Source organism: Anguilla anguilla, chromosome 18, assembly GCF_013347855.1.
Source record: "Anguilla anguilla isolate fAngAng1 chromosome 18, fAngAng1.pri, whole genome shotgun sequence".
Lineage (NCBI taxonomy): Eukaryota > Metazoa > Chordata > Actinopteri > Anguilliformes > Anguillidae > Anguilla > Anguilla anguilla.
Window position 1 is genome coordinate 22420210 of NC_049218.1, and position 24580 is coordinate 22444789.

Sequence of the window (24580 nt, forward strand, 5' to 3'; positions counted from 1 at the left end):
CATCCAACATGGTTGTCTTCCAGAATAACCACAGCTGTTAATTAGTACATTGTTTACAACTGACCTGACAGGGGTCATGATGGAAAGGCTGTAAACTTTGTAAACAAAGAGATTTTCTTTATTGATCAATGGAGCATAAATAGCAGGAAGTTGTACTGTCAAACTGCCACCTGCCAGACACACAGACGGACGAACGGACTGACAGACAGGGCTCTTGAGCACAGCTCATGGCTAACAGAACATCAAAAGGAAGGCCGCCCAGAATTAAACCAAACAGAGAGGCAGCAGATCACAAGCTTGAGATGAAAGATGGTGGGGGGGTTGAGGTGGGGGGGGTGGACTTGATGAGAGAGAGAGGAGAGGGAGAGAGGGAGCCAGCGTTTCCCAGAAATACACCAGGCTGCAGGCTTCAGCCCCAAGAGCCAAAGTGCTCGCAATTCAGACACACGGCTCAATTCTTACCTCAACCAAACCCCCAGAACGTGGGATTAAACGGCAATTGAATGCAATGGCAATGCAAAATAGGCACTTTCTATGAGGTCCACAAAAAAAACTGTGATTTCCCACCGAGTCAGTCTCCTTTGTTAGGTGGAGGATAATTTAAATCTAAAAAATGGCCCATGTGATAATCCAGCTCATTTAAATCCATCAGATTTTTTTTTAATTTCTGATTTTCTGATGTCTAAACAGAGATTAAACCCAATCAGCCGGTGTGTGCTCAGCGTTAATCTGATAAACAGTCTCACCGCTCTCTGCTTTCTTACGCTTAAAAAAGGCCTTTATTAGATATGCTTACATGCTTCTCTAAATTGAATTAAGTGCCTTTGCCAATAGAACACCCAGATATGAAGACCAAGGTCCTGGCCATCTTAAAGACTGAAGCAAGAAGCATGTCGTGGACACAGTCACTACTGAAGAAGACAGACACCGTACATGAAGTTCTCCTGCTGATTGCTCCAACCATTTCTCAAACGGAGAGAGAACCTTTCAACAAAACAAGAAAGTAAGTGTATGTACTTACACTAAAGCAACATGCACGAGGTCTAGGTCTGACGGGATGTCTTTTGTACGGTCTATGCCTCTGTGCTATGTCTCCGCCATTTTGAATACATTTTGTTCTTATGTTAACATCCATCCATCCGTCCATTATCTACCCACTTATTCCTGCTCGCGGGAGGTGCTGGAGCCTATCCCAGCATGCACTGCGCGAAAGGCAGGAATACACCCGGGACAATTTGCCAGTCCATCGCGGGGCAATTTATATTAACACTATATTCTAAATGAAACTTAACATTAATACTTTAAAGTAACAAAATTACATTGCTCAAATTAATATTACTTAATATTTTTGTCGAACTGAGTGATCTGTCTTCCACTGCTCACTTGCAGATTACTTGAATCTCTCAAAAATAGGGTAGCCTTTTGTAGCCAAAATCAACTCCACCATAGGACTACATCAAGCTACACTCCCCTTTAAGTGTGTTTTTAGAGGGACAGGAGGCTCGTCTGGTCAGTATTCCCCACAGGTAGAGCCCCGAAGGACTGCTGTATAATGCTGTACCTTAGCAATGGGCCAAAAGCTGTGGGTCGGTTTCTGAGTCGGTTGTGAGTAAGCTGCGGGTCGGTTTAGTGTGCACAATGGATAGATTTAAATGATGTGTGGCTCACTCACTGTCCACATAGATTTAGCAGAAGAGTCACTGGAGGTGACTGACAATGAAGAGTCCCACCCCCCACCCTCCCACCCCCTCTCTGTTTATGTGGGCGTGTGTATTGTATATTCTCAATGCAAGAGTTCCTTTCTTCTTACACTGACAACACCTCTCTTGATTTAATTGGAAGATAAGTACTTGGATCTAGTTTCCGCAAAATGCTGTTAGCTTCCGGCCATCAGTTCACAGGGGAGCATGTGGGAATGACACGACCAGGATTTCCACAGAGATCTGAAAATCAAGCAAGGGGTGCATTTGCTCCTTGTATAAATTTTAACTTGCACTGCTTTAATAATAAGCAGTCATCTCAGAATCGCGTTTCGCAATTAAGTTCGTAGAGATGTCCCCAGTGAATTGGTGCAGAGCAGTGCGGCTCTGCGCAATGCCGTCTGCAAGTTGCCAACGTCTGTACCTGTTTTATCCAGATGGGGGCGGCAATAGACGCATACTTCCGCGTTGCTGAATGACTCCCGTTACCTCTTTTGGTCTCTATTAGTTTCCTTCTTTGTCTTCTCTGGCTTGCGAGACGCTAACGTTAGCTGTTTTACCATCAAACAGCTGCGCTGCATCAATCTGTATAAGCCCTACGCTCTCCCTCACTCTGTTTTACTCCCCCTCCCCACCCTCACTCTCTCTCTCCCTCTCTCTCTCTAACACACACACATACACCCTCAACATCGCAGCAAATTGTGTCCTGCAAGAGCTGGCACCAAACTGACGCATCCATGGAGCGCTCCTTCCGCTTTCGACTTTCATACTGCACAGCGTTAGGATTTAAAGTAATATAGGGACAAACCCTACAGAAGCACACAATTGCACATTGTTTACGTATTTGACGTGAGGATATTACATCAATTCCGTTTTGAAACTTTTCGAACCGTCCGTCCGTCCCCACGCTCCCCTCACATCCATTCCCCCTGTCATTCTTCTCCCTTTAAGATTGCTATCGCTAACTGAAATCTTCCTCTATGGATGGGATTGAAGCCGGGAGGATGTCTCCCACTTTCCGAGCCCGGAGTCGTCCGCTGCAAGTGATGCTAAACCAGAGGAAGATCAAAGCGAAGAGGAAAAAGCGAAAGGAGTTGCTTTGGGGGCAACTGAGCTTCCTGGGGGTCTTGTTCATTGTGATGTCGGGATTTTCCTGCCTGGCCAAAAATTCAGGTGAGCTCGCCGCTTTGTTTCAGAAGTCAAAGTAAGAGAAATAAATTATTGCCCACAAGAAGAGGAAAAGATGTCAACGGGCCTGGAGAAAGTTAAACGTATTTTTGTGTAGCTATTGAGTTATGGAAATTAGTCTTGCACGTAACCTATGAAAACGCTATTTTATATAGGCTAATTGCACTTTCTTTACTGAAATGCTGCTGAACTGAGTTGCCAGTATCCGGTACGATGCATTTCGATAAGCTATTGCTTTTCATAGTGCCATTTTATACGAAACGTGCTGTAAACACGAAAGCGAAAACTACAGCAATAAGTTCATAGGCTACACACATTTTCTTGCCATTCTTGTGGCTGAACTCGAAAATACGACATAGAATGCAATATTTGCGTAATTGCGACCCACCGTTTTGAATCACCATGTATTATAACACGCAGTATGCTATTAATTTGAATGCTGAAAACCGTACGACAGACTACAGTAAATTTGATAATCGATGATGCTGTTTTCTGTTTTGTTTTGTTTTATTTCTCGGCAAAACGATAGCAGTTTAGAAAGTCTGGGTCCGAACACAAAACGCTGGGGGAAAAGTGAAAGGGTGAATCAGTCCAACATAGTTGCGATTTACAGCCTATTTCAATAATCAACTCCGCCAATAATTGTTAGTGTAATTAGCCTCTAATAGTAGCATCTAAAACTACATCATTAGAGACATGTCATGTTGTTCCGTTTGACTAGCCCACATGATCGATATCGGCACATTAGTTTGCACATCTGCGCGAAGGCGTGATGTCCCCTCTGACGTTTGACGTGTGATTACATCTTCAAGGCTTCATCCAAATCACTCAGCTCTGCCTTACATCCGATGAAGGCTACTTGCTCTACGACGTCGTATAAAAACTCTTTGTGCATACTGTACTCCTCACGTAGTCCAGTGGTTTGTGCTGATCATTTCGTTGTCTAGTTCTTGTCCGCAAATACCATTAACAAGCAATATTACGCACACGATACTGGAGAGGTAGTAACCTATTGCTCGATTATTCTGTTAATCGCTTTCAAGACCGCCTAGTTCTCTTGTTCCTGTTCCTTTTTCAAGCGTCATTTGAAGCTCAAGCAATCGAATTCCATTTGCGCCTCTTGAGTGACGTTTCTTGGATGCGCTATTTGAGCTTTTGTCCTGATTAAAATGTTCGAAGCCTAATGCTTGCTCAAAAAACGAACTCCCCATTTAAGTTATGCATTAATAAAAGTTTGTTTTGGACATAATTTTCCCACATGGTTTGGTTTTATTCCTGGGTCACAACCGAACATTGTCATATTCCAAACTTTAAAGGAATTGTATTCCTACGCTCCATCTGTTCACCCACTATGGGTGCCTCGTAAAAAAAACAATTACAGCAAGGATATTGAGCGATTAGCGTGAGAAAATATTTCTAACCCGTGCCACTCAGTGTACTAATCTCTGAGCATCAATGTCATTTGCAGAAACCATTATGCTTAAGTTGTATGCATTATCTCTTCTGAGCCATTTGTCAGTCCTAAGTATCCAATGCCTCGGTTTCACGATGACAAAGTGTGCGCTTTCATGTGCCGAGTGTACACTAATGTGTACTTCAGAAATTAAGCAGATTATTCCATTGCATAACATATACTGTAATGTATGTGCCTTGCATTTGATGCTCTTGCACAATTTCTGTGAGTGGCCCCCTGATCATGAGTTCTGAGGGGCTCATCTCCATATAGGTAATGACAGGAAGTGGCATCATTGTCACTCTCCGCTCCCCAAGTTTTTTCTACAATGCAGGTGTGCATGTGTTGGGGGTATACTTTCAAAAAGGTGGCTCGCTTCAAGACTGAAGTCATTAAACTGTCTGAAGCAATATGTTTATTTTTTTCTACATTTGATTAGCACATAGTTTGGAGACTAGAGGAACGGTCAAGTTTTTTATATAGTTTTGTCTTTCAGTCAAGCCCTGCTAAATGATAACGTAGACCTTCAGAAACTCCAACAAACTCTGTTAATTATATATCTCAGTAACCCACCTCTTGTCCTCCACACTCCGGGAGTTTTATCAGCAAAGTGGACAAGGTATTTATTGTGCATTTGGGTTATTTTACAAAACTGCGTGAGGACAGTCGTACCAGTGACATCACCAGAGGGGCTAAAAATCTGCTGTTTGACGACAGCTGACAGCGATTGTGCTCTCGTGCTGTTTTTTCATCTTCGCGCTTCCTCGTTGCTTATAGAGCTCGGTGACAGAGGCCTTTTTTTCCCAGCATCGCTCGGGGAGAGAAAAGTAAGACAGCTGGTCAAAGAGACCTGCCAAGCAAGCCTGAATGATGAAGCTGCTGAGCTGGAGAAAAGTTAGAGGGGAATATGATGTATGTAGAGAAGCAGCAGTATAATGAGAGGGAGGCGACTGTCATGTTCTGAACTGAGAGTGTGGGAGGGTGACAGGGACCTTTTTCCCTTGTGGATGGGGAGTATTCTTCAACAGACACCACAGTCTCATTCATCTTCTGTGCAGGGCTGTTTCAGACGTGAGAAGTGCCCTGTTTAGAGCGGTACCATCAAGAGCAGGTTTACAGCACACTCAAATCCCAGTTCAGTTACCCTTAAGTTGAACAGCCAAAGGAGCCCAAGTCTTTCCTTCATAAAATCTGGGGCCGTGTGATTGGTTTGATGGCTCTAGGCCATGGCTTTCCTCCCCTCTGGCTCCCTGGTGGTGGAATGAGCTCTCTGCTGCAATCAGGACAGCAGAGTCACTGTCCGTCTTCCACCAGAGTCGGAAAAACGCACCTGTTCAAAACGCTCGTCTGCTCCTCAGTGCAGAGCTCTGAATGTTTCTCAGTGCTTTATTAGCTCCACCCGTGCGACGTCTGAATCGATATCTTCCATTTGCTACTTAAGCACTGCATTCTCCCTCTTGCACCTACTATGGCACTTAACTTGATCTTGTAGGTGTATGTGTTTACTGTTTCTCAGTAAATTATGTATTGACGGCTGCTATCGGTTGCGACTCTTACGACTTAACATTCATTGCCTGAACGTTTTTTGTAGGAACTTACATAAGTCGCTCTGCGTACGGATGTCTGCTGAGTACCTAGACTGAAGTGAAATTTGATTGTCGTGGGCAACGTGGTTTTAAATTTCCTCCCTGCAAACAATCGATGACGGGGTGTTTTCAGAACGGCTGTGGTTTGAGAGCATTTCTAAACACGGCCCTCGTGACTGCGTTGTTTGCCATCCGCTAAATGCTAACTCAGAAAGGAACATTTTAGCTTTTTGGCTGACGGATCCATTCTTAGTCCTGAGTCTGCATGATAGTGGGACTGCCTGCAACTGTGTGCATTCTCTGCTACATAAGTTATAAATTATGAGTAAAATATTCTGAATAAAAACTCTGGTGTACCATTTATTTTCTTTCAAAGGGAAACATTTTCTCTGGAAATCAGCATACACTCTATCAGCATTGTCCATGTAGCTTTTTGGAACCTGCTGATACTCATTTTCTGAAAGAACACCCTACAGGGAGTAAATTTGTTCAGAAGGAGGAAGGCCAAATCTGCATAGAACAGAGAGAAAGCGCTTGTATGTTCGCAACTGGTTTTTATTTGATTTGCTACGACCTGACCGCTCAGTCACCTGAGAACATGGACTGCTCTTTCGCATGTAAACATAAACATGTCTAATTATTTTTTGTATATAGTCCCCCAAGGTGTTGTGTAACCTACCTGCTATGGAAATATGTTTTTTCTTGATCAAAGGCAACTTCTGAAACACATCCTTGGTGGAGAATACTTGCTGTTTATAACAGTAGCTCATGTATCATGGATTGAGCTTCACTGACACCAGAAAGAATGGATGGAGTGGTGTGTCTGTCAGATACTGTAGTCAGTCTGCTAGTCATCCATTTTGACTGACATTAATGGTAACATGCATTTTACAGCATTATCCCTGTTTCAAGTGTCACTTTCCCTCCATGTTGAGATGTGGAGATGCTCAAATATACTGAGCAGGTAAAGACCTCACTCTATACATAGTTAGAATGAATGTTTCAAACCTGTGTATGTGTCACTACATTTATTTGCTGTACGGAACAGTAGCCCTAAGGCATGTAATGCATATCTAAACACATGCCTCCCGTTACTACATTTATTGACATGAAATTGACTCCATTAAATGTGTTCAAGCAACCGTTGCCCTCTTGACACTCATAGCTCACCCAGTCGATTGCAATTAGAATTTCTCGCATTAATTCTATGTGTTTGGCATGTGTAGAAGCCTTTTAAAGTATGATTGCATCATAGATCTGCATTTAGTTTTTTGCGCCAGTAAAGGAAGTTCTTAGATGATAGTGCATTTATGGTTGTTTGGTGTAACCACACATACAGGAAACCTTTCTTGGGGAGTTTGTATTTACAATGAAAGGAAATATTACCAGATGAATCTGTGGTCACAAATCTTCTACGCCCTGAATGCTCAGAATTTCCACTACACTATTATTTAGAACAAGTTTTAAAAATCGTTCAGATTTTGAGAGCAGTTTGTACTGAGGGAAAGAAGACTATCCGTGTAGTTAAACTCCATTATACATATGTACACACAAAGGATTTTTATCAAATTCATTTTTAAATTAATTTAAAATTAATTTTTAAAATTTAATTTTTATTTTCTTGATTTTCATACCTACAGGTAAAACAAATTGCAAGGCGGTGAAGTATTTTCAATTATGTTTCTTGGCATGATTAAAATGTACTGGGTGTATGCTGTATTTTTCAAATGCGGTCGATTATTTTCTGAGCTTTATTTTAAAAATAATAATCTGTTAAGTTACGGCAGTCAAAGAGACCCCCGGGGTCTCGTTCCTCTTTGTTTCCATGGATACTCTGCCTAGTATGGACATAAGTGGGAGCTTTAGTTAAAAAAAAAAAAGTTCTCTGAAGATTCCTGTGGTGGGCATAATAATGTGTCCACCGCACAAGGTAACAACAGAGAGGGTTTGACCCACTAATGTTATTGGTCAGGACCCAAACCAGCAAGCCTTCTCCTGTCCAATCTCTTTTATTCAGGACATTATCTGTTCCCGGCAATCTGTCTTCAGCAGAAATGCATGGGAGTCCTATACTATTACTCATTCAGCCACAGATTCATGTAATAAATTGCTAGACATATAAAAATTGTGAAGAAAAATATTGACTTGATTGTATCATAAATGCATAATGAAAGTGAAGTCTACTTGTGAACAAGGCATGAGCATCTTTACCTTTGCAGTGACTACATTATTGCTGTCATCTACAATAAAAGAAGGCGGGAGCAGAGATTATGAGTCTAGTTTTGGGGAAATTGTTTTAAGGGAATTCACTGAGATTAATCTCAATGGGCAATTCCCCAACCGAGTCAAAGAAAACTATCCATTAAGGCCTGCTTCATAAATTCTGCTTTAAAGCCGTGGGGGGGAAACTGCTTCAGTTTTGCATGCTCAATGTGGGTGTTTTTGAGAGCCCCAGGAGGGTGCCTGTCACACCCAGCAGAGTAGCGGGAGGGGGGTCCGAGAGGAGGGAGGGGGGCGGAGAAGGCTTCTCACCTCTGTCCACTGAGTTGCTCGAAGCTCTCATCCGTATCACAGGAAGACAGGGTTTCTACAAAAGCCCTCGCATTTATACAAGCAATAAAAGCAATGACTTTCAGGAAAATTACTTGACTGCGGCACTTCAGAGTGCCTGGCTTCTTAACTTGGAGATTTTGGAGATCATTTAGAAATCAGTCATGTATAAATATCGAGTAAAGCATAGCCAGAGAAGCTGATTCTGGACCAAAATCTACAATTTCTACTCTAAATGGTTTGACTTTGGTTTGGAAAAACTGATCCCGAAGCCTGTTCATTTTAAGGAATATTGATGCACAATGTATGCATCATTGGCAAATTAACGGTCCTGTTATTGCCTACCGTACAACATGGCTCGTTGAACTGGGGGAATAGCACTTTGAAAGGACCTTGAATTCGTGACATTGGTGAGTGCAGAAACCTCAGAGAAAAATGTAGCGCTGAGAAGCTGATTCGTGAGATATCGTGATAAATTTAGGTTTTCTCTTCCATCTACCGACCATCCTCAATCCATCAAGTTTCATTTGTGCGCCGTTGGAGCTGCAACGTTGTCCTGCTAATGCACGGCGTTAGCTCGAGGTTAGGTGGTCAATCTGCAGAGGACGAGAGTAAATTAGACCGCTCTGTAATTAAGTGGAGTCTTTTTTTGTGTGCTTTCCGCTCAAATTAGAACGTAACTAATTAATAGAGAGGTCCTTTTTTTGGAAAGCACTTAGTCTGCAGTACAGGAAGTGATGGAGTCACAAGGTGTATTTCCCAAAAGTGCAGGATGAGGTGACGGATGGGTTAGCTGCTTCAAGGTCTCCCCACGTGCTTCTCCAGCATTGGTCTTGGTGGGAGGACCAGGGGGAGATAAATGAGGGGGGGGGGCTGTCCTACATACATTCTCCTCCAAAAATAGCACACCTTAAACCTCCTCATTATGGATTTGATATATTGTGCTGCGCTGCTCCTCTGTACACGCGCGAATAAAAGGGGAGGAATCACTCCTGTGGTTTCCGTTTCTATGTATATGGGCACCTCTGTGTCAGAGAATGTTTGCTTTAAAAACCGTATTGGTAGCAGGCTATGTTTTGAAACCACCTAAAATGCAGATGGAATACATACCTGTGTCTTAAATGCTAGACTACGCGTAAAACTCTGGTGAAGTTTATTATTTTCTTTCCTGGCAGTGCTGGACATAGCCAATAAACTCGTGTTTTGCTGGCAGCTGTTTTGAATTCGTTTCGACGCGCAGACATAAAACGGCGAACGGGACATACGTTTTGCGAAGGTGTAGCATATTGCATCAGCAATAAACAGATTCGTGCTCTGTTCCTGGAGCCTCTTTAGAATTGCATCTTTAGTTTGAACGCTTCCTGGTTTACACAGTGTGGCATTGTGCCATTATCAAATAAACTTGGGGAAAAAAACCCTTGGGGGGGGGGCCCTGGGACGCAGTCCATTGGTGGATACCATTTGTGTCGTCCGAACAAGGCCATTCTACAAAACTAAACCATGTGTTTCACTTAAAATCTCCAGGGACGTAACACACAGATTCATGGTGCAGTAACATTTGTGCCCCTAGTGTTTTAGCCTCTGCATGTAGCTATATTTTATATTTAAAAAAGGATGTAAAGGGAATCCAACACTATACAGGCATGACTCCAAATCATTGCAGTCAAACCAGCAGTAGGAACATGTCAGATTATTCTTGTAATTGCTTGTTGTGATAAATTGCTGTGTTGTTGAGCAAGAATAGAAAGCTCTGCCTTTGTATTTCTGCTGTGGTTCTTTTTAATTTACATGTCTTTTAGCTCCGCATATTTCTTTGATTATGTGTCTGTAGTTTATTTTAATTTCCCTTTTGACAGTGTTGTTTTCTTAAATGCAGAATTTATTGCAGTTTTTCCACAGAACTCTATTCAATTCCTTGCAAATGAATATGCAATGCATATGCATGTTGTTTTTCTTTTCAACATGTGTAATATATTATTGGTAAGCTCAAGATTTACTTTGATCTGTTTGTAATTTAATTCATGACTTCTAAGTAATCCTGAATAATCATAACAATTTATTATTTTTATTATTATTATTATTATTATTAGTATAATAATAATAATAATAATAATAATACATGTATTTTGCATTTCAGTAAATATTAATGCTTTACTTTGTGCATTTATTCAGATTCAGTCATTCTCTCAGTGTGTAAAATGACAAATAAGCTTAAAGTATTAAAATCGTCAAAAGGAGTTTGAAACCTCTAATCCGCTGAGTCCAATGCATTTGTATAATCCGCCATTTGATACGTTGTGTGATTACATAAACCTAGATCCAGATTTAATAGATTAGATTAACTGTTCTTGTTAGATTAGACAAAGACCGCGTGATTTCCAAACTATGTGTTGCCAACCTTCCCTTTTCTGCAATGAAGAATTGCGTAATGCGCATCTTACACTTCAGTTCTGTCACTGAGGTCTTAACTCTGTCTTACCATGCCTCTTCTTGTCTTATCAGTTGTACGAGTCTTTTAAACATTATTATCTGAGTTGTCCAGGCATATAGCTTGTTGCTTCCTGTGACTGTAGTCCTTCGATTATGGAGAGTGCCAAATAGAATATTTCCCGAAAGAATTACAACCAGCTTCTGTCATCCCACAGTGTCAGCTGAGAGGCAACACTTCACTATATATTGACACAATATTCAAATTATTTCCACTTTAAAATATTGCAATATATTATTCTTCTGTGAAATATGTTCCAAAAATGTCCACTTATTTACAGTATATTGCAGTATATTCCAATTCCATGAGGAGTGTGCTACTGCTACTGACACAGCCGGCTGCAGGGTTTTGGTCGACAGGGGGAGTCGCTCTTGTGTCGTAAGATGGGGGTGGGGGTTCATTACCGACTGAAACAGTCCGCTTTATAGACCGCTCCACAGAGCTTCTGGTCACAGTCGGCTCTGGAATGGATTGGACTTATTCTTCCTCCCGCTCTCCCTTCCCAGCGTGTGATCTCCTGTAATTTGCACCATGTTTCCTTCTCCTATCGTTCACTAACTGAAGGACAGATCGGTCAGACCACGTTACTTCACAGCACACTGGCTGCAAGTGGTTAAGGCCATCGACTGTTTGCTCGCTGTTTGTCTGTTTTGAGCCCTGTTCTCTCATTCTGTATGCCTCATGCCAGTTAAAGTAAACTATAATAAAATAAGAATGTTTACCTCTTTGTAGCTTATTTAGCAACCTATGTTTCCATCATCATTTTTTACCTTTCCATCTTAAATCAGCAATGATTATTTTTCACTTTTTAGGAATTTTTTGGCTCTCTGGGTTTTCGTATAAGAGTTCATAATACAAGCCCAGAGACCACATTTATTCACAAGGAGTAAATGGTTGAAAACTTTAGTTTCTGAACGTACAGTACAATGTCGAAGAGCGTTTGTGTCTCCTGGGTGTTTGTCTACCTGCTTATACCCAGTGCTTAATTTGTGCCAGATCCTGCTGGAACAGGATCTCAGTTTAGCGCTGTCTGTGTCCCGGGGTGTGCTTGCACTGATTCGGCAACTCTCGAAAATATGGAAATATGTATATAAATAAAAATTCAGCCATGGAATCCGTGATAGTTGGCTGCACCTCCCGGTCCCTCTTCCCCTGCTTTGGCGCTTTTTTTGTGCATGTTCCAGAACCCGTGAGACCGTTCTGTCACCTCCTCACCCAGGCACGTTTTGCTCCAGCACCTCCTGATTTACAATCACTGCTTATGCCCTGACCTCGCATCTTACTTGACCTCTCGAGCATGTGATAAAATTGACGCTGCTGTTTTACATGTAAGAGAAAATACATAAAACATTTTTTAGGATGGGTGCCGTACTACAATTATTTGCTGAATGCAATACAGGAACTGCCGCCGTGGGCTATGCATGGCAAATTGTGGTCCCTCATCACGGACGATCTGAGAGGGACGTTTAGTAGGTTTAGTTCTTTCTCAGGAGCTTTTTACTGGCTTATTCTGCTGAAGTGCTGGTTTTTAGTTAAGTGATGTGCTCTGTGGAATCTTGACTGTGGTTGGCAGCCCCATAGAGCAGCGCATTAACTGGGCATCGCTTTGGCCTGGGGAGGAGACAGACTGGTTGGGTTGTCTTATCTCACTGTGCCCGAGTGGCCTGCAGTCTGCCTGTGCAAGCTGTGCATAAACTGTGCTCTGACAGGAGTACTGTGCAGCTGAGCTGGGGGACTGCAGAGGGAGATTAAGGTGGGGGGGGGGGGGTTAGTCGCACACACTTTGGAGGAAAACAGAATTGGCTGAGGGTGCTTACGAATACAGTGGGACTCTCAGAATGCCAAGGAAATTCACATTAAAAATAATAGGAAAATGCTTCAATAAATAATGACTTATATTCCACAGTAACAGCAGCACATTTAGCTGAACCCAGACCCTGCCCCGGTTGCAGATCAACATTAGCATTAGCGCTGCAACCACAGTTAGCGACGCAGTTAGCATTAGTGACCGCAGTTACTAGCACACAGTTAGCCAGCATGGATCTGTGCAGATGAGAGAAGCGAGGGTTGGCCCATGTGGAGAGGGTCAACCTGCCCGACAGCCTCCCACAGGACAGGGACAGGATCTATGACCTCCCGTGACCCTGACCAGGAATAAGCAGGTATAGATAATGGATGGATGCAAGTTTATGAGTTCACTGTGTCCTTGTGCTTGCATTCTACACAGTAATCTGTGTGTAAAAGAACACATCTCATGTTGGAATAAGTCGGTCCTAAGAGTGCCTGTACTCATTGCCCAGAGTCTGCAGGGGGAAATAGCTAAATCTGGTACAAAGCATCTCTATTCTCTTTGATTAATGTATTTGTATATAGTACTTGATAAAATAAATAAAACAAACAAAATAAACATTGTAACACAAGAACATCTTACATGCTGCTTGACAGATCAAAGCAGTGAAAATATGTGGAGAAATGACCCTTGTCCACTGTTCCATTGTGCCAGTGCATTATCCGTGTTTCAGCTCTCGCTCTCTCTCTCTCTCTCTCTCTCTCTCAAAGGGAAGATGAAATAAAGCTCCTGTTTTTTTTTTGTTTTTTTAAACTTGTGAGTCGCAGTTGAGTTGTTAATGAAGATGAACTGTGCATTAAGGTTTGCCACAGAGGACAAACGGAGGCGCTAAACATAAAGTAGTGGTGACACTATGAGGTCGGCGTTGCGTCACGTCGTAGGACGAGTCTCCCTGCCGAAGGCGTTGTTCCACCTTTGGTGATGGGCCTGTCCGTGTGTGCACTGTTCCCCTTGTCAGGTGTGTCAGGTGACTCAGAATAGCCAAACAAGTCACTTTTTGCTGTGCTACTGTCCTACTCAGAAAAGTATAGCCCCTGTCGCTCTTGTCATAGATTCATCAGCAACCACTGTAATAAAAATGGGGAAATACAAACTAGTAGTTTTCCTGGTAGAACTTCACACCGTTTGTGGGTCATAATGGTTCAACAGTCTCCTGCCATGTGCTTCCTACTGACAGTGTTTTCCATTAGACTGCATTACGCACTACAGAATTACCTTGCATTAAACGATCATCATAAAAGTTAATTGATTAATGAATTATTTAAAAGGTATTAACCAACTGAAGCCAAAGAGAGGAAAATCATTTGCCTTTAATTAGCTATATTTACACAAGAATGATCAGTAATAGTGAAAAGGATTTATACTATAACGCTATATATAACAGCATCTCACGTTGTAAAATTAACTGCAGATCCTCTGTGCCAGGAATTCCACACAAATATAATTTTACAGCGAGAGATTTTCCCCCTTGACAACGTTTAGAGTCTGCATAGCGAATAGTGTGTGTGGCAGCTTTAATGTATGTACTGTAGATGAGTGTCTATTTCTGTACACCACATAAATCTCAGAGACATTCATCTCTCTGCATGATTACAGACACCTTTCCCCCATCTATGATATAGGAACTCTACGTAAAATTACCTCCAGCAAGAAGTGACCTGGACACTTACGTTCGCATTCAGTCCAAAAATTAGAGGCCAGATCAGTAAGATAATTACTGCTCTTTTTAACCGGGCTTTTGAAATGTGACTGCGAGGTTGTTTGAGAATCAGCTGAAAGAGTTACCCAGAAATGAATCATTGGGAGTATTTATTAGAAGCTATTTTGTATTCAAATGCATTACAATCTTTAAAATATATAAACTGCTGTGTATACAATAAAATGAAAGATATGCTACAATGGAAGAAAAATGTAATTATAGCTGTTGTAATCTACTCTGCTCACCTGATTATTGAAGAATCTCAGATTGAAAAATGACACCGGTGAATCAATTTTAAACTACTTATTGATTTCTCAAGAGTGCATCTTTTCAGTCTCTTCTAAATATTAACTTGATGCAAAGAAACTGACTGGGGAGGTTTGTTTTACAGTGAGGCCAGTAATTCCTTATATTCCAGCCTTGTAAACCCACCGGTGAAGCAATAATTAACAGTCATCCCACTGCGATATATCTGACTCACCTCTGTTAGGCTAATGGATTCTCAGAGTGGGGACCCATTCATTGAGTGTTCATTAGAATTTGCCAATAATGTGCTAATGTTTATATGGCAATAATGAACCAGCAATGTTAAATGACCTGGTGAAATATTCAAAAAGGTTGCACCTAATGATATGATATATAGAATAACTATTGGTATTGTCAACTACTAGGAATAATACGTTTTGTTTCTCATATCTCATGTATGTGTAGTTAGGCATTTAGTTAATAGTCTTCTGCAGTGCGATGTTTAGTTGTACAGATTGTGCAGAATAAATTCTATCCACTGGAAAATACATTCTATCCATTTCCACACAAGTTCATTCAAGAAAAGGCTTTTGGATATCGCTTTCTTCCCTGTCAGACTTGTCTAATTTAATCCATTGTGTTCGAGGGATGATTTGTTGGATCTCACAGACTCATTATCTCAGACTCATTGTTTTTCCCTAATCTAATGAATCACCGCTTCATCATAGCAATTATCTCGCTATTTGTTCGGCTAGAAGGGCCGTAAATACACGTATCCGTTTTCAGATGATTCACGGCCCGCGCCCCGTCACCCGAAACGCACGCCGTGCCCACAACATCCTAATTGTGCATTTCTGTCACTTCCAGACACGATCATTATTTTTACGCCTGATTATTATTCCTTAGCTGTTCCAGTCTATCTGAGGCTAATTGACAAAGTGAGGCCATTTCAGTTGAAACGCTTCATCGTCCCTTTATTCTTTTTTTCGTGCACTTGTATTTTCCACAGGGGGTCCTTGAAGGTACTGTAGGGGGGTCGCTGGTTAGACTTGATATGCAATGACTGAGTACAGTGGGCTATTTAGATTCGGGAAAATTTATCTAAATATAAAACCTTTTTGAAATATAGCCCTCTTAACATGGGGATCCCTGGATCAGGAAAGGTTGAAAACCTCTGCTCTAGCGTACATATGGAAAGGCTTTGTGTTGGGGTAGCCTGCTTTTTCCATTTAATTTAACAAGGTAGGTAAACACAGAACTACAATTTTGAGTTACTGTGACGACCTGAAGAGTCATAGTTGGTAGGGAATGGAAGGGATTATATTGCTGATAAGGTGGGTTGAGTAGATGTAGAGAGCCATTGGGGCATATTCTTTTTTTGTGGAAAGAAGAGTGCCCCCTACTGACCCATCAACACAATACTAATCAAGCCCAACCCCTGCTTAGCTTCTGGAGCTGGACTTAAAGAGGAGATTAAAGGGAGATTTGGCTGCTGGAGAGGAGCACGTGCGAGGCCCTCGCTTGGTGAGCGCTTTGGGTGTCTGCCGCTAGCAGATGTCCGCGGAGATGGAGCGGCCATTTTCCGTCTGACTCCTTCAAAGGCCCTGGTGTCTGGGTGCTAAGCTGTCTGTTTTCCTCCGTGAAAAGTATGCCGAGCATTTCGAATGGAAAAACCCCCCGGGCCTGTTTCACTGTGCTGGGGTTGTTTCAGTTCAGCTTCCTCCAGCGCTGCTAACAAAGCCCCCCGATACGGTAGCTTTTAGGGCTTTCACCCCGGGAGGAAGTGGACTTCACCGAGCAGTTTGCTCTGAGTCAGATAAACACAGTTCCACATTACAGCACTGTCAGTGTGTGTGGGAAACTGGGGGACGTGTGTGAGAACTGCTCGTTGAGTTACATCTTGTTGCTGAAGAGCCGTAGCTTGTTTCTGCAGCTCAGTCTTTGCATCACACAGGTAGCAGGAACAGAAGTTAGTGCAGTTCCAATGCTTATAAACCATTTACACTGTCAGAACTAGAGAGGGGAAGCTGACCTAGTTCAGTGAAGACAGTTGTACCATGAATCAGGTGATTAAAAGTGTGGTTGGAACAAAAGCTTGTGGGTGCTTTTTTGAGACAACCCCCCATAAAAAAAAATAATTAAAAAATTGGAGGGAGATATATTCAGGCCTGAGGAGCATGCTGAGACTGTGGAAATCCAAAAAGTGTGAATCCATATTTGTGAACTTGCACTGTGACAGACTCAGACCTTCAGTTCTGCTGTGATTCTGTCAACAGTCAGTCTCTCCTGCCATATTGCTGTGGATGGTAAGAATTCTCCACGGTTCCAGGGACATATTTGACTGAGATGTCATTTTATATAGAGAGGTGCTATATTTTATTTAAAAATCACAGAGATGTTTCCATTTGGGATTCTTTTGTTGTGTTTTTTTGTGTATGGAGGCACCATTGTTAAGTATTTCAGAGAAAATGCATTTATGACACATACTACATTTGACCTAATCTGGATCTGGACCTGTCTAGGCTGTGTATTTCAGGGAACATATTCAGAGTTTAAGCTCTTGTGTTTCCTGAGGACATAGGAGGCAGATCCACCTGAACTGAGGCTTATTACCCCTCTCTGTCAAAGCTGTGTGGTCCCGAAGCCGCCAACATGGGGCTGTGCTCATTGCTGCAGGGGGATGAACACAGCTGAGGCTCATTCTCACACAGGCAGGTGCTGCCTTATCAGAACGGTCCAAAGACTCATAACATGGAGAGCATCATTGAATAGTGGCTTTTCTGATCTCTTGACTGAATGAGAGGATTGCGTTTATATGTAGTGTATTAGGGGACCTCTCTCTGCATCCAAAACTTTCTGAATACTAATATTTATGAATTTGCCTATGTGTGTGTGTGTTTGTATGTGACTGTGGGTTTTAGTGTGTGCGTGCATGTGAATGTGCGTGAGTGAGGGGTATGTCATCACTGGCTCTCCTGGTCTCAGCGTTTACGTCACATCTCCATAGAAACATATTTCCCAGTATTCACTCCGGCTCATTGAACAGGTAAAGCCATTAGTACACTACATGTCAGAAATCTGCAAGACATCCACAATGGATATTCTTTTTTTAGTCTCGCAGGCACAATTAACCAGTGTTGCATGTGCACTTATGAGAAATTAGTTTCTTTTAACGTGTTAGCTCCTGGGTGGCCTAGGCAACACATGGGACTGCTACTGCCATGGATGGAGTGGATTCTTGCTTAAGCTCACACATGCTCTCACACACACACACACACACACATACATACACAAACGTATGCGCATTCACCCACGCACATATGCACACACACACATAATCACAGACTCACTCACTCACATTGTGTGATACACAGGGATCCTGAAAGTAGAGCAACGCCTTTCCTTTGTGAACGTGATGGTCGGAACACGTTATAACGTTGAAAGCCTTCATCTGCTACTTGGTACCCGGCTCCTGCATCAGCGGTGAACGCTCTGAGCAGCTGCACTGAAATCCACATCAAAAGCACTTACAGGAGGCCAGGCAGCAGGGTTGCTACGCGTTAAGGGTCAGGCCGAACCCGGGTAATGAGCGACTCTGCGTACCGTTCCAGCGAAGGGGCCCGGTGATGGGAATCAGCACCGCGCGGCGCTTACGTTTTATTTTACAGTCGAGGGGGAGGGGCTTCGCGGTTACCCGGCGATAAATATAGAGGCTTATTTTTAGAGCGTGGGGCTGAGAGCCGGACTGTGGCGTCAGAGCGGGGGGGTTGAGACGAAGGCGGAGGAGGGCGCCGAGACGCGCCGGAACCCTCGCCCGCCGCCGGAACGCGGGGCGACCGGGTCCCGTCCCCGAAATTCCTGTCGCAGCGCCGAGCTCGTTGCAGCAGAACAGAAGGCGCTCATGAATATTCAGTGTCCCCTCATTACTACGTCGGCACCCCATAACCTGGTTGCAGAAATGTTTTGGAGTCTGAAATTTCTCTCGGTCATATACGACAGGTTCCGTAAGACTTTGTTTCCATCAATTCTTAGCAGAATACCAATTAACGTGATCATTCCAGACACTATGTATCTGAGTGCCTGTTAGTTGACGCTGATGGTGAAAGCCTGGATACCTGAAGTCGGCTTTAGAATATGGAATGAAGATCTGTTTTAATGCAAATGAGCTGGCGATGGTGTACAGTAAACCAGCAATGCAGGGACCATCCCGTTAAACTGAGATCTGTGATACAGAGTCCATCCCATTAAACTGAGATCTGTGATACAGGGTCCATCCCATTAAACTGAGATCTGTGATACAGGGTCCATACCATTAAACTGAGATCTGTGATATAGGGTCCATCCCATTAAACTGAGATCTGTGATACAGGGTCCATACCATTAAACTGAGATCTGTGATACGGAGGGGGGCGGGGTGAGGGGGGGGTGTAAAATGGAGGGGTTTCCTGTTGCTCTCTGTCCTCTTTTCCTGAAGCTTGTGTGTTTCTTCCAGGTTACAGCGCATCCAGCTACAGCGCTGAGGACGACACCAGGTGGGGCAGCCGGAGGCTGCTGTTTGATCCAGACAAGAACGAAACGAGGAAGAACTGCACTGAACCAGGTGAGCGGGCTGGCCGTGCCCCCCTCCCTGCCCCCCCACACCCCCCCCGCACACCCCCACCCCTGCCCAAGTGCAGACCGCCCTGCGTGGAGTCTGGAGCTCCATTGCATGTCTTTCAGCGGTTTGTCGGGTTTTGACTATATCTGGCAACCTGATACTGGGCATGCACTGGAGATGACTGCATAGTTTTTTAAATATGAATACTTACATTGCATGAAAGATAGCATCTATATTTCAGTTCAGAGGATAGCACAACAAACCAGTGCTGAAAACACTTTATTTCTAATGTGGTCTAACACTGACATTGCAAGGTAATAGCAACTGCAAGCATAAATAAATTACAGAAGCACAATTCTACAATGTGGAAGTATAAGCACTGAATATAAGCCACAGCTTGATGTTGCAGCACAGAATATACATGCTGCACACTCAGTAAGAGCAGCATAAATGGAGACCTAGTTAATTTTAAATAAAAAATAAATAATGCACACAGAAGTGGTAGCGAAAGACTCCCAGAAGCAGAGAGGTCATGCAGTCAGTTTCAGTGCAGTTGCTCACCCACTTCCTCCTGACCTGACCACATGATTCCATGACTTCCTGCTCTCTTAGTGGCCTCTCCTCCTCGTTGACAGTGTGCCTAAAGGTTTACTCACAGCCCCACCATGACCCAGTAAGGCGCTTGCTTCTGTATTCACTGCTTCTCCTCCACCAAACGCCGTCCACCAGTAGGACCGCACCAGCCGACTGTACATAAAGATTTATGAGCTGCAAAGCCTTATTAAGCTACATGATATTGCATAGTGTACCAGATTATGCAGTATCAAAAAAAATCTATGTAAATTTGAGTGTGCATTTCAGTTTTTACGCTGAATATATCATTTTAATATTGTGCTTCCCGAGGCGATAGCTGAAGGTGCACTGAAGATTTTAATCATGGTGGGCTTTATCCAGCCGAAAAGACCAGGGGTCCCCTGATTCTCCTCCTGTCCTAATTAGCCGATATAGCCATCGTAAATTCTCAACGCCCACCCCGCCCCCTGCCTCGGTTTCAAGGTCTGGATCCAGGCGACGCTCTTTGTCTCGATCAGCCTCCTCCTTCGATGCGCGTCCTCCTCTCTGCCTCATTAGAGGCGCGCTGGCTTGGGTCATTACTGGCTTTCATACATACCTCTGCACCCAGCTGTGTGATCCTGTGCTCCGCATTACTGTATAAACCTCAGAGACTCTTCCCTCTCTGCTCTCAGTAAGACATCACTGGCACTTAAGTCCTGTGAGGGTTCCTTTAGTGTGCGCTCTGAAAAAAAAAGGGGGGGGGGGTGTCTTAAGTACATGTAAACATGTGTGTGTGGACCCTGGAGATTGACGCATTGCTTTTATGCTGGATTTTCTGCTGTGGTTAGTGCAGATGGCTGCCACAAAGAGGTCCTTCACTGGTCCTTCCATGGATGTGGCCTTCAGAAATATATTATCTCATAACATCATAACGTAGGCTGGCAGTGCAGTGTAATGGTTAGGGAACTGGATTTGTACCTCAAAGCTTCTAGGTTTAATAGGTTTACTAGGTTTCTAGGCAGTTGCAGTGCTGTTGTACCCTGTAAATATTACATTGTATGTGGATTACATGTAAACAAATGTAAGCTATGTAAGTTGCATTGGATAAATTTGCTAAATGCTTCTCATTTTTTGTAGAATATTTGTGTGGTGTGCATATGCATGTTATTAAATTGAAACTTTCCAGGGGACTGCTGATGAAGGTTAGCCTAAACTAGACCAGGCACAAAGTATCAAATGGCAATACTTATGTTTAATGTTACACATGGTTCCTTCCAAATAAACTATGAAGTAAATAATAATGAGAAATATTTTTGAACATTGAAGTGACATATTTTAGATTTTTTGCTGTGCAGGCCAGCATTTCTCATCCACCACGCACCCACCGCCCCGCCCCACCCCAACCCCCTAAGCCTCTCCTGACTAGACAGAGGAAAATAGGCACAGATTATTTTTGGACCCAGAGCACCTGGAAGGTGTGCTGTTTTGGGCAAAGCACACCTGAAACCCAGTTTTGTCTGTGTCTGAGGGGTCAGTGATTCTCCCTTGCTGGGACCTCGTATTGTGTGGAATAGTAATGCTAGTTTTCTGCACCCATTGCTTCCCTCAGTTTAGCTGTGCTTTCTGTGGGAGGTGCCTTGTGCAGAGCTCTATGTGGGACAGAGAGGGGTAAGGAAACTGCAGGAATGGGGAAGCTGTGGCTTTAGACCTGCTGCTATTTTCACATACACACGCACATAGGCACACACATATGCATGCACATACACACGCATGTGCACACACACGTTTATGCACGTTTCAGTTCCAGTTCCTAGATGTGAAATGATTGAAGCCGTTCCCCAGCGTACTGGAGAGCAAGATTAAAAAGAAATGAAATGAGCACTAATTTAGACCATCCAGATGTCCGCTCCTCTTCACCTCCCCTGTCCTCTCCAGGCTTAAGCCTGTGTCTGTCCCGCCACACCGCTCCCTGCTGAGGGAGGAAGGAGGTGAGGCGTGCTGAAAGCACTGCGTGACGGCTAGCTGAGAACGGGACAGAAACAGGCGACTAGGCGCGTGGTTCGAGCGTAAGGCACGAGGTGGACGTGAAGGCCTCTCCCGTGCTTGTGGGTTTGAGTCAAGATGGCGGTCAGCCAAACCGCTCTCCTCTAAAGCGCCGATCGCCAAACGCCCCGCTCACTGCCGCAGAGCTCAGTACGCTGTCCGGACCTTCTTCGGGGAAGTGCTCCAGAAAAGGGGGGCGGGGCTCTGTAAAATAGGGAAGATGGTGCTTTAGAGGGGGGATGTGTCTTTCTCAGCACAGTGAGAGTGCTGCAGATAAGGCAGGCTCTGGGGGGTCGGGGGGGTGGTGGTGAGAGGAAGGTGATTAATGAGTGGGAGATACACAGCTGGGGTTCGAGAGGGGCGGCTGTGGAGTGGGAGAAGTTCTCGGCTCGATACGGCTCGATACAGGGAGCTAGGACAGGCGGAGCGTAATGGTGCTCATCAGGTCCCTGTTACTTCACTTATACTGTGCTCCAAATCCTTTCATTCTGATGCGTTTTTGACATGGTGTTTTCCCCTTTTTGGAGTGCTTCATATTGATCAGCACTCTTTGCTGGATTTGGGAGAGCGCAGATGAGCGCGTGCTGTCCTCCCGAGCGTGCGGAGTCTGCCTCTGCTTCCCGTGCCACTGCAGTTCGCTGGTCGGGCTCCTGTAGACAGGACTCTGAGGAAGATGCCTTATCAGGCGGTCCCGTGGGCGTCGCTGGTACACAATGACACGCCGTCACCCCGGCCAATTGAAACCCTCCCATCCCTGGGTGATGTAGTACCCAGTTGTGCCTCACCCCGAGGGCCTGCTGACCAGACCCTGCGCTGGCACAGTCCAGATTCCTCACCAGACCCTGGGGCCTGTCCGTGCACTAGAACAGCGCTTTAACAGCATGGGCCACCCTGCAGCCTCCTCCGACTCTGATACTTTTTTCTTTACTTGCTTTTGATGACTTGCTTTTCTCACGTTTTTTTTTTTTTTTCTCTTTTCCTCATTGGCTGATTCCCAGCAGAGCCAGTGACAGGTGCTGTAGAGAGCTGTGAATGAGGCAGTGTGTCACAGGACAATAATCGCTGTCTAATTCCAGTCTGTTAAAAGATGGGTGTCGCCTACTGCAAAATTGCGAATGAGGGCATTTCATGTATTTGATTGCATAAAATAAATAGAGCTAGAACCATCCCGACACAGTTTTTCTACATGGAACCATATGATCTGAAACTACTGACTGGAAACATCAGGCAGACAGCGAAGCACATACCCAGGAATCTTTAGTATTTTTTCGTTTTCTGTTGAAGACAAGACCTCTGATCCAGTGTCACACAAGACACCACCCAAAATAAAGTGGATTACGGAAGCTGTTTGCTATGGTGACGACGCAGCACTGGAGTGAAGCTGGTGTTTTATTTGTTTCTGTTTGTGATGTTCTCTTTACTTCTTTAGTTACACAAGCTGGCGCAAACACAGTGAGGTAAAAGTGAAGACTGCACTTTGGTTCAAAACAGCAACAATCTATTATTTAGCGGTCTGATGTCTCTGCCCTCAGCTGTGCCGGCTGCTTTTGGCTCAGGCTGAGCTGACGAGTGAAGGAAATTCCCCAGACTGTGTTCTGATGTATCTCCCCTTCGGTGGGCGACGGTGCAGATGCCTGTTGCTCCGTCACCCCACCAGCGCAGTGGGGAAACCCTTTTTATGACTCCGTTTCCATGGAGAGCTCCAAAGACCAGGGATCATCGACTTCTCGACATCAAAGCGCACGGTCCTCCTCCGTTTGTTCAGCTGTAGCAAACCCACCTGGCCCCTAAAACACACAGCTGCTTCCCTTTAAAAAAAATACACCTGGAGACATGGCCAGTGGTGAGGTTGAAGAAGCTGAGCAAAAAGACCACTGTAATTTCAGAAGGCGGTCATCATTTTAATAGATGACTCATACGGGCAATTCACAAACGGACAGGGACACAGTCCTTGTCAGAGTGTGTGTAATTATCCTTTCATGAGACCATGACATTTGGAGAAGCTGCTGTTGCTGTTTTATTTGTCCTTCAAAACCAACAAGTGTACTCAATTCAGTGAAATATATAATTCCACATTGATGTACACATACTCAGAAGGCATCCTCAATCCACTGACCCCTTCAGTATTTCTTTAATTTCCCCTGTGCCACCCCCCCCCCCCACCACCACCACCTTAGGCAAATTAAATGTGTGATGTGTATGTGAGTCAACCCTCGGCTGGCTGAACCAATCACAGTCTGCAGTGTGCCCTGCTGTGGTGGAGTGTTTTTTTTAAATGCTTTTCATCGATGAATCATAAAGGTGCCTGCTGAAGATCAAGGCTCAGCTTCTCGTGTCCTGTTTCCACAGGTACAAGGTTAACATTCTCTCACCTTGTTTTATGGAACCGCTTCATTACCCCCTCTTTAAAATCTCTTTCATTTGGCTCATGCCCTGTCATAACTGCGCGTCTGTCCCATGACTGCGCTGTCCTGTGTCCGCTCGCGAGCGCACGCTGGCACGCACGTCCTCGAAAAAATTCACAAAACCAGCTGCCGCTTGCGTGGCCCAGTCGGCTGGGGGACTGGGCAGATGGCGCGGGCCGACCACAGGTGCTCGGCTGTCCAAAGGAGCCGTTATTGCGCAG

General features: G+C 44.0%; 1 protein-coding gene across 1 annotated transcript in view; it reads left to right on the forward strand.

Annotated features, from left to right (window-relative positions):
• The first annotated feature begins 2223 nt into the window (after positions 1 to 2223).
• slc24a3 (solute carrier family 24 member 3) overlaps positions 2224 to 24580 on the forward strand; it is a 67364-nt gene continuing 45007 nt past the window's right edge. Inside the window, exons 1-2 of the mRNA XM_035400822.1 lie at positions 2224 to 2873; positions 19252 to 19359. Coding sequence (XP_035256713.1) covers positions 2681 to 2873; positions 19252 to 19359 — 301 coding nt within the window. The 5' untranslated portion in view covers positions 2224 to 2680. The remainder of the gene's footprint in view (positions 2874 to 19251; positions 19360 to 24580) is intronic.